The sequence below is a fragment of the Carassius gibelio genome, chromosome A18 (genome assembly GCF_023724105.1).
Source record: "Carassius gibelio isolate Cgi1373 ecotype wild population from Czech Republic chromosome A18, carGib1.2-hapl.c, whole genome shotgun sequence".
Lineage (NCBI taxonomy): Eukaryota > Metazoa > Chordata > Actinopteri > Cypriniformes > Cyprinidae > Carassius > Carassius gibelio.
Window position 1 is genome coordinate 29,069,594 of NC_068388.1, and position 10,335 is coordinate 29,079,928.

General features: G+C 44.0%; 1 protein-coding gene across 1 annotated transcript; it reads right to left on the reverse strand.

Annotated features, from left to right (window-relative positions):
• Window positions 1–7,198: 7,198 nt before the first annotated feature.
• Window positions 7,199–9,257, reverse strand: LOC127934429 (uncharacterized). Its single transcript, XM_052531803.1, has 3 exons — window positions 8,844–9,257; window positions 8,217–8,559; window positions 7,199–8,152 (listed from the first exon to the last, which is right to left on the reverse strand). Exons 1-3 carry the CDS (start codon window positions 9,255–9,257, stop codon window positions 7,413–7,415), a joined length of 1,497 nt encoding a protein of 498 aa, XP_052387763.1. The 3' UTR covers window positions 7,199–7,412.
• Window positions 9,258–10,335: the final 1,078 nt, after the last annotated feature.

Consider the following 10,335-nt stretch of genomic DNA (forward strand, 5'->3'; position numbering starts at 1 on the left):
TATTTTTCATAATCTATCAAATTTAATGTAACTGTCATCTGAGATATAAATTAATCATATTCCTGATTAATTATTCAAATTCCCTATATATCATTTGAGTTAATTATTCTGTAAAACTCATTGTTGCTACAGTTCTCATAAAAGTTCCTTGCTGTGATCTTTTATCTTATCCAGTCAAAATGGCATCAATAACCTTACAATTAGGTTTCACATCATGTGTAAACATTTTACTCGTTAGACTTTTTCCAAACTACAATTCCTGACTAAATGTATTATCAAGTGAAATTGTATGAAGTTTTAATAACAATATACACCATAATACATACATATATACCATTCAAAAGCTTGATGTAAATAATATAAATGTAACAAATAAATGTAAATGGAACAAATGGAACAAACAATGCTGTTATTTTAATTAATAAAAAAAAACTGTAAAAAATATCCTCAGCTCATTTCCACATTAATAATAATTATAGTCATAATAATAATGATGATGATACTAATACTAATAACCAAAAAGTTTTTTGTTTGTTTGTTTTTTTGAGAAAATCAGTGTGTGACTGGAGCAATGATGCTACAAATTCAGCTTTCAAACTCAGATTTGATTCTTCCTATACAATTTTTAAATGCACTCGCAAGTGAATATTAAATTATCTTGTGGGATAATTAAATATATTCTAAATAAACTACAAACATAAAAATATATAGATTTATTTTGTCCTCACATTCTTTCTTGTAACTCTTTCTTCTCAGACACAAACCTGACTGAAAGTGTCATTTTCCAGCTCATTATGCAGGCCTTTGTCTTCTCTGGTGTAAATCACAACATAATGACAGTTATGATAGTTCACGCACTTTCTACACAAAAAGTGTTGTAGAAAATTTAAATCAATATATTGTTTTCTGTGATTGAGTAAACAAGATGAATTTCACATAATTTAGAAAGAAAATTCTAGGCTACAAGCTCCAATTCTCCAAGTTCTCCAAGTATGTGTTTTATGGCCTTATTCAAGTGATTTACAGTTTTAAGTTTTTCAATAACCAAGCATAAACATTGTTTTCTCAAAAACACAATAATTTACATACATGCTGCTCACATTATTTTAATCCAGTTTTTGCTTTTTACAGTGATATTAGACTTTAGCTATTTAGATGTTTATAAGCAACTGATAAAATCACAAATGTCAGGGCATGACAAAACTTTTCCAGTCCCCCAAAACCCCCTTAGACCTCAGAGGGCTAACATAAGTTTCTGTGAATTTAACTTACTATTTAACTAACATATTAAAAACTGTCTTTCTGCATTGCAAAAAAACACTTTAGCGCATAAGTCAGAAAGATCTTTCATGTTGGCAAGTTTTGCAATTAACATTGTAAAAAGCAAGAGAGACACTTTTTAGCATATGTGGGCTTGTTTTAGCTTTTTTTCACCCGAAGCACTAACTAAGCATTAGTGCTCTCAGAAGCTCTAAACTGACAACCCTGAGCATTGGACCGGGGCCTTTATTTACCTGAACTGCAGCAGGTAACAGGGTTTTATTTGAAGCAGGCTTTTAAATTAAAAGCATTTTAATTTCAGTTCAGAGAATAAGTTGTAAATCAATCACCAAAAGAATCAGTTTGGTTCAGACGCGATCTGTGTCAGTCTGCTTCACGCTGAATCACGTGTGCGCAGTATCATCAGCTCCTCAGTTCTCGAATAGGACACGTCTGACAGAAACGGTTCTCGGTTCAGTGTACTGGTGATCCGAAAACCAATGCAACCGGTTTTTGATTCAGGAACGAGAAACGCTCCGGCAGTGGGCGTGTATGTTCGTTATCTGGCTCTGCTGCACAAATTTTCCCCCAGCCTTTATTTGTCCGTGTTTACCACACCCCCAGCCACTATAAGAGGCCCGGAGTTATTTGACTACTGGTTTTTATTTGAGGAATTACGGTAAGTTTCTGTACATAGAACTTCTAACACATTAAAAACTGTCTTTCTGCATTGGAAAAAACACTTTAGTTCATAAGTCAGAAAGATCTTTCATGTTGGCAAGTTTTGCACTTAACATTGTAAAAAGCAACTTTCTATGACTGAGAGAGACGCTTTTCCAATCCAATCACATTCCAAAAAGTAAAGCATGATCAAGCACCTCTAGTTGCACTATGAAGACGCAAAATGTGCCCCTCGGCATCACAATATCGACGCACTACAGCCTTCATTGCTTTCAGTGGGAAACTTTTGGTGTCAGTGTTCTGACACGAGGGAATGAGATGTTTATCACTATGAATTCAAGTTCAAGAAGTGTCATTCTGCACACATTGTGATACTTGCCATCAGTTTACAAGTGCCACAGGTTGGGTGTGTAGTTGTAAATACACTCTTTATAATCTTTTAATTATAAAATTAATTCTGTATTCTTTATTAATCAGATTAGCGCCTGTTACATGCATGTATATTTATGTATTTGCCTGCCCTCTAGGGGCAGGAAAAGCGTGATTTACCATTGTTCTGATTTAGCAGATCCTCTACACGTGTGGACTATTTACGTGAGCTTAAAGGAAGTCAAGTTCCCACACTTCGGGGGCGGAACTTGAGTGGCCGTCCCGAGTCGGAGCTGAGCTCTCTTTTGTGTTTATCCCTCTTATTTTTCCTGTCTAATTTCTCCCACTTGTTGTTATATTCCATTTTATTAATAAATTCCCCTTTTGATCAAGCCGTTGTGTCATCCCTCTTTTGTGTTATAGCAGTGGCTGTAACAGCGCCATATGTTTAATCGCTATTATATCGGTCATCCACGGCTGTCTTTGAGTTTCATTGCGTTTAACTAACTAACATACTAGCTGCTAACTAGTATGATTAAACTCTATCGGTCACGTGACGTGCCATAGACCTTCGATCCATTTTATATTCATTTCAGGTTCAAATATGTAAGTTGTATTTGTAGTAGAATCATGATCAGTGTTGGCCCCCTGGTGTCGTCGGCTCCTCCTCCACCATGGCTCCTCCCACCGTCGACTCCACCGTTGGATCTCCATCCTGGCTGGTCTCTAAAGGACCATTTGGCTCCTCCTGCTCCAGGCTCCTCCCTCCATCCACTCCGCCCTGGTTCCTAGCTCCTTGTTCCCTCTTCGCCTGCCCCTTGCCTGCCCCACGCCTGCCTCCAGAACCCCCACCCTCCCTCCGCTGGTATTCCTCTTGCGGTGCGAGGATGCACTGTTCCGGGAGGGGGCGAACTGTTACGTTTATGAACTTTCTGTTTCCTTATTTGGTCTTCTTCCTGTTCTCGTTTTGTTAATTTATTATTCCCCACCTGTCTCCAGTTTCCTGATTACCTCCTGTGTTCTCAAATACCCTGTCTGTTCAGTTCTTCCTGGTCCGTGATTAATGATGTTATTGTGTTGTATATTGTCTGTTATTCTCCTTCGATGTTCAGTAAACTCCTCATTTGATCAAGACCCTCCTCGATCGCTTTATTCCTACACTAGCCAGATACCCAACTGTAACACACTTCTCGTTAATTGAAATTAAAGGCGAGAATGTTTCTGTACCATGCACACTATGCCCAGGAAAAAAGACTTTATCCACATCTCCCTCAAGCAACTCAAATCTTATGAACCACCTCACATCAACACATGCTAACATGTTACTGTACTGAATATTTAATTCTGTGTTCACATCAGATGTGACTTGCGCGAATAAATTGTGCTATTCGCGTGTAGTTGGACGCTTGAACATTTTGAGTTCATACGCTTAATTCGCGCGTGAAATTAACTGTCGGAGTGCAAGAAGGCCACGCCCCCTTTTTTGTGTATTCATGTGGGCGGAGGTTAGTCAAAAAACTGTTTTAGTGACGTCATTACTGCAGGAACTAGAGGGATGTAGTCCAAAGGGGTCGTTTTTTGTATGCAAATTCTGTTAAATAATATATCTCGCTTGGCATTGAACTTTGAGCTTTAGAATTTTATAGATAATATTTATGTTCTAACAACAACATTACACACTAACTAAAGTTTAAAACATGGGATCATGAAGATCAGGACCTTTAATTTTGCACTTGAATTTTATTTTCAATATATATTTTTTGTTTTTATTTCTATGCATATCATATGGAAGGCTGCAATCTATTGAGTTCAAATAAATACAACATTTTCTGAAATGCTTAGTGTTTTTATTCTTCAATCAGTTAATATAAAAATCTTAAATATGTTATAGGACGTAATAACGTTATAGAACATAAAAAATGTCACAGTTACTTTGCTGAGTAACTAATTACTTTTACAATGTGTTAACTGAGTTACTAACTCAATTACATTTTGGGAGAAGTAATTTGTAACTGTAACTAATTACTTTTTTAAAGTAAGATGACCAACACTGATCCTGATAGCCATGACACTTACAATAGTAACAAATTAAATTTGAAGTTAAAACACAGTAAACGGGACATTTACCATCAGAGGTGTCAAGTAACGAAGTACAAATACTTCGTTACATTACTTATTTGGGTTATCTATACTTTACTTGAGTAATTATTTTTCAGCTAACTTTTTACTTCTACTCCTTACATTTACACGCAAGTATCTGTACTTTCAGATATCAAATCATTTAAAAGCTCCGTGGCCACACTCACCGCTAAACTTTCCACTGTAAACACTCAACTCACCTCCGTCACCGCTGAGAACAAAGCTATGCAAGAAACCATCCTGGATTTACAGTCACGAAGTATGAGAGACAATTTAATCTTTTCCGGCATGGCCGAATCATCCACCGAAGACCCCGAAAAATCTGTTAAGGACTTCATGGTTAACCAGCTCAAACTTACACCAGAGACTGTTGAGCACATCACCTTCCATCGCGTACATCGTTTAGGACAGAAACTTCTCAACTCCACCCGACCCCGGCCCATCATCGTCAAATTTGAACATTTCAAACAAAAAGTACTGGTTCAACATCAAGGCCGGCAGCTAAAAGGGACTCATTACGGACTCAACGACCAATTTCCACAAGAGATCATCTGCAGACGTAAGCTACTCTTCCCCATCCGCAAGACAATGATCAATCAAGGTAAAAAAGCAATCATTACAGTAGACAAACTATATATCGATGGACAATTGTTCAGAGACAAGGACAGTACTCCCTGGCTTTACTAATTCTAAAAACTGTTAAACTGTTAAATGATGTTGCTCCTCTCTCATTGTAATTTTTTTCATCCTCCTCCCTTCCCCCAATCAATTTATATTATTACATTAAACTACTAGCACCACGCACACACATTGTATACTAAATGCACCAAATTAGCCTTTTTGCTCCCTGTTTACGTTTTGTTGTTAGTTATAAGTATTTATGTTTGTCCTGTTTTGTTTGTCATTTGGTATTGTAGATCTACAAGTACACACACACACACACACACACACACACAACCACACTCACATCCATATACACAGACTTATGTTCAAACAATGTAATTGTGAAATACACACTATCTCCATGCAGTTAAAATTCTTAACCTGGAACATTCGTGGAGTTGCCTCACAAACAAAAAAATATAAAGTCCTACATTACCTAAAAAATACGCAAGCTGATATATGTCTAATACAAGAAACACACTTCTCACAATCTACACAAAACAGCTTAAAAACTACACATTTTAACCACTGTTTTTCCTCCTACTATAACTCAAAACAAAGAGGAGTTTGCATATTAATAAACAAAAAAATACAATTTAACCACCATACAACCATTTCAGATCCTGAAGGCCGTTTTATCATTATTAATATTTCAATCAACAATAATCCAATCACTACTGGCAACATTTATGGACCAAATTCTGACGATCCCTCCTTCTTTTCAAATTTCTTTACCTCTCTTTCAAACCTTTCCAGCGGTCCAATAATTATAGGGGGAGACTATAACACGGTAATCAATCCATCATTGGACAGGTCAAAACAAAAAGGCAAATCCTGGCAGTCCTCCAAAACAATAAAACCAGTTCATGAGGGATTTTGGTCTTGGCGATGGTTGGAGGCTACAACACCCACTTGACAGAGAATACAATTTTTATTCTAATGTCCACCAAACATACTCCCGCATTGATTTCTTTTTAACCAGTAACTCAATCATACCAAATATCATAGAAACCAAAATTCATCCCATCAATATTAGTGACCATTCTCCTGTAACTCTCACATGGATCCCACCTGCAATACAGAAACACCCCACCAGATGGCGTTTTAACATATCTCTCTTGAAAGATCCAGAATTTGACAGCTACTTCAAGAGAGAGTGGACATCCTTCCTTGAAATAAATGACTCTCCAAAGTCACCAGCATCACTGCTCTGGGAGACATGGAAAGTAGTATTGCGGGGAAAATCATATCATATTCAGTCCATAAAAAAAGAAGGAAAAAGAAAAAGAAGTCCAACTGGAAGAAACAATAAAAAAAATTGAAATTTTACACGCAGATAACCAATCGGAAACCATCTATAAAGAATTAAGAGAAAATAAATTCTTGCTTAATGAAATAATAAACAAAAGAAACCAGTTTTTGATTCACAGACTTCGTCACGAAACTTTTCACTACAGCAATAAATCCGGAAAATATTTAGCCAGTCAAATTAAAAGAAATAAAGAAAAAACAGCTATAACATCCATTAGAAACTCAGCAGGGAACTTAACCAATTCACCTATTGAGATAAACAAAATATTTGAAGAATACTATACAAAATTATATATATCTGATATGGACCCAAATCAAGAAGACATAAACCAATTCCTTGATAACACCATTCTACCAAAACTCAACCTGGAGCAAATTACCTCTCTCGAATTACCAATCACTGAAAAAGAACTTCACTCCGTGCTGAAACACATGCAAAATAATAAAGCACCAGGACCGGATGGCTTCCCTGCTGAGTTCTACGAACATTTTTGGTCAACTTTATACCCACTATTCAGTAGAACAATAACGGAAATAATAAAATGCTAAATTCCCATCCCACATGAATACAGCACTTATATCACTCATTCCTAAACCTAACAAAGACAACACCCTCACATCTAACTACCGTCCGATTTAACTTATAAATGTTGACATAAAAATGATTAGCAAAGCATTATCTCATAGAATTGAGAAAATTATATCATATATCATCCATCCTGAACAGACCGGCTTTATAAAAGGTAGTGTGGCGGGGTGAGGAACTACACGACAACCGATGGACAGAGAAAGTCCCCGAAGGGTGGATTTATTCAATGAATGGTGCTCTGAGTGAAGGCGGTGCTCTCCGTGGTGCTCCAAGTCCCTTGTGCTCTCTGTGTCTTGAGTGGTGGATCCCGTGCTGTGCTCTCCTGGTTGGGGCTGACGGTCACACGCTGCTCTCTGAAACAGAGGAGGCAAGGGTTAGTGTCTTCGTCGGGAGACATTCCTCACCACACTGCTTTCCTCCTCTGCCTAAGTAGGCGCCGCTTGACGAGCTGCAGGTGCGGCCGCTCAGCCCGTGATGAGCTAGTGCCGGTGATTCCACTGTGTTGCCAGGGCGACGCTGACGAGCGCTCGGGACGCATGTCACACTCCCCCCCCCTAAGCGTCGACCTGCGCCTGCGGGACAATGGGGAGATATGGGGAGGGTGGGGAGTGGAGCCTGACAGACCTGCGAAAGCTGCCCCTATCTTGGAGAGGCCGTCCGCGTTGGCGTTTGCTGTCCCCGCCCGGTGTTGTATGGTAAAGTGGAAGTCCTGGAGCGCAAGGAACCACCGGGTCACCCTGGGGTTGGTGTCCTTTGCGCGGGCCATCCACTGCAGTGGCGCATGGTCTGTCAGCAGGGTGAACCGGCGTCCGAGGAGGTAATAGCGAAGCTCCAGGACTGCCCACTTGATGGCCAGTGCTTCCTTCTCCACGGCGGCATACCGTTGTTCGGTCGGGGTCAGCTTCCGGCTAATAAAGATCACCGGGTGTTCCTCGCCGTCCTGGACCTGGGAGAGAACGGCTCCCAACCCGGTGTCCGAGGCGTCGGTTTGCACCAGGAAGGAGCAGTTGAAATCGGGGGCTCGCAGGACTGGCTCCGTGGTGAGGGCTGACTTCACCTGCTGGAACGCCTCTTCCGCTTCTGGACTCCAGGCTACCTTCTCGGGTTGCCCCTTCCTGGTCAGATCTGTCAGGGAAGAGGCTAAGGAGGAGAAGTTAGGGATAAAACAGCGGTAGTATCCCGCCAACCCCAAAAAGGCTCGTACCTGGGTCTTGGTAGTGGGCCGCGGTGCCGAGAGGATAGCTGTCACCTTCTTTTCCTGGGGGCGGATGAGGCCGCGTCCCACGCAGAAGCCCAGGTACTTGGCTTCGGAGAGAGCCAGGTGACATTTCCGGGGGTTGGCGGTGAGCCCCGCCCGACGGAGGTCCAGCAGCACCCTCCGGAGCCGCTCCAAATGCTCCCCCCAGGTCTCTGAATGGATGACCATGTCGTCGAGGTAGGCCGTGGCGTAGGCCATATGGGGCCTCAGCAGGACATCCATGAGCCTCTGGAATGTGGCGGGGGCCCAGTGCAGGCCGAAGGGAAGGACCCGGTACTGCCAGTGGCCACTGGGGGTTGAGAAGGCTGTCTTGGGCTTGGCATCCTTAGACAGGGGGACTTGCCAGTAACCTTTGGTGAGGTCGAGAGTCGATATGAACCGGGCCCTTCCCAGTCGATCCAGGAGCTCATCGACCCGGGGCATGGGGTAGCCATCGAATTCAGAGACCTCATTTAGGCGGCGGAAGTCGTTGCAGAACCTTAGGGTGCCGTCGGGCTTCGGGACCATTACGATGGGGCTGGACCAGGGACTCCGCGAGGGCTCAATTACCCCCAACTTCAACATCTCCTGTACCTCGGTCTCGATTGCGTGTCGCCGAGCCTCCGGGACACGATAGGGCCGCTGCCGGACGATAACTCCTGGTGGTGTTCGGACTTTGTGCTGGATGACGGTCGTCCGCCCTGGCAGAGGGGAGAATACATCCAAGAACTGACCGACCAGGTGCTGCAGTTCCGTTTTCTGGGCCGCGGAGAGATTGGGATCCATGTCCACAACCACGGGAGAGGTGGTGGCGAGGGCCGAGAGCTGGGGCCCAGTCCCCACCCAGCGCTTCAACAGATTTATATGATAGAGCTGCTTCTCTTTCACGACACGCCGCAGCATCTGCTTAAGGGTCTTGTTAAAACGTTCCACGAGCCCATCGGTTTGTGGATGGTACACGCTGGTCCGGATCTGTCGGACTTTGAGGAGTTTGCAGAGGTCAGCCATGATCCGGGACATGAAAGGGGTGCCCTGGTCGGTCAGGATCTCCGCTGGTAGGCCAACCCGACTACTCAGTAGGAAGAGCTCCTGTGCGATGTTCTTGGCGGTGGCCTTGCGGAGGGGAGTGGCCTCTGGGTAGCGGGTGGCATAATCCACGATAACTAGGATATGTTCATGCCCCCGGGTGGACTTCGGCAGCGGCCCCACCAGGTCCATCCCGATGCGCTCGAAGGGCACCTCAATGATTGGCAGCGGGATCAGCGGGCTAGGGGAAGGAGTATGTGGCGAGGTCCGTTGGCACGTCGGGCACGCTTGGCAGTACCGCTTGACATCCGCCTCCAGTCCTGGCCAGTGGAAGCGATCCCGGATCTGTTGCACAGTATTTTGAGCACCGAGGTGGCCAGCCATCGGGTGGGCATGGGCGAGTTCCAAGATCGCCTGGACTTTGCTTCGCGGTACCACCAGCAACGTCTTTTCCTCCCCCCTCCGCTGGCCGACATAGTAAAGCAGGCCGTTTTGGATGACGAAGTGGGGCGTGGGGTGGGGAGCCAGTTGTAGATCCTCTCCTTCCGCCACCCGCACTTGAGACCAGCAATGCTTGAGACGTTCGTCCCCACGCTGCTCTTTGGCGAGCGTCCCCCCCCCCGCTATCTGCTGGAAGACATCGAAGAACAGGTTAGAGTTTTGGGAGGGGGACTCACCTCCTCGAGGGCTGTCCGACGTCAGCAGCGTGGGGCCTCGTCGAGGGCGCCTTGCTGGACTCCTGCATCGGCGGTTCCCGGCCAGGCTAGCAGGCTGTGCGCTGGAGGTGAGGAGCTGATCGAACCCCGGCCAATCCCGGCCGAGGAGAATGGGTACCGGCAGGTTCTTTAGGATTCCCACTTCGGCGGGCCAGGAACCAGGTGTCGCGGTGATGGTCACTCGCCGGGCCGGCACATGTCTGGTATCCCCGTGCACGCACGTTATCGCCAGCCGGGCTCTGGAACCTGTTTGGGGCGGAAGGACAGTCGGTTGTATCAGTCTTACCCCGCTGCCCGAGTCGAGGAGGGCGATGAATGGCCGGCCATTGATGCGCACCTTGGCT

What these genes read in the sequence shown, in the direction of transcription:
- LOC127934429 (XM_052531803.1), bottom strand. Translation starts at nt 9,257, where the DNA reads ATGGCTGACCTCTGCAAACTCCTCAAAGTCCGACAGATCCGGACCAGC. An exon ending in GACACGCAATCGAGACCGAG is followed by an intron (nt 8,560 to 8,843) that starts GTACAGGAGATG and finishes CTCAACCCCCAG; the next exon opens with TGGCCACTGGCAGTACCGGG. An exon ending in GGCCCACTACCAAGACCCAG is followed by an intron (nt 8,153 to 8,216) that starts GTACGAGCCTTT and finishes TCTCCTCCTTAG; the next exon opens with CCTCTTCCCTGACAGATCTG.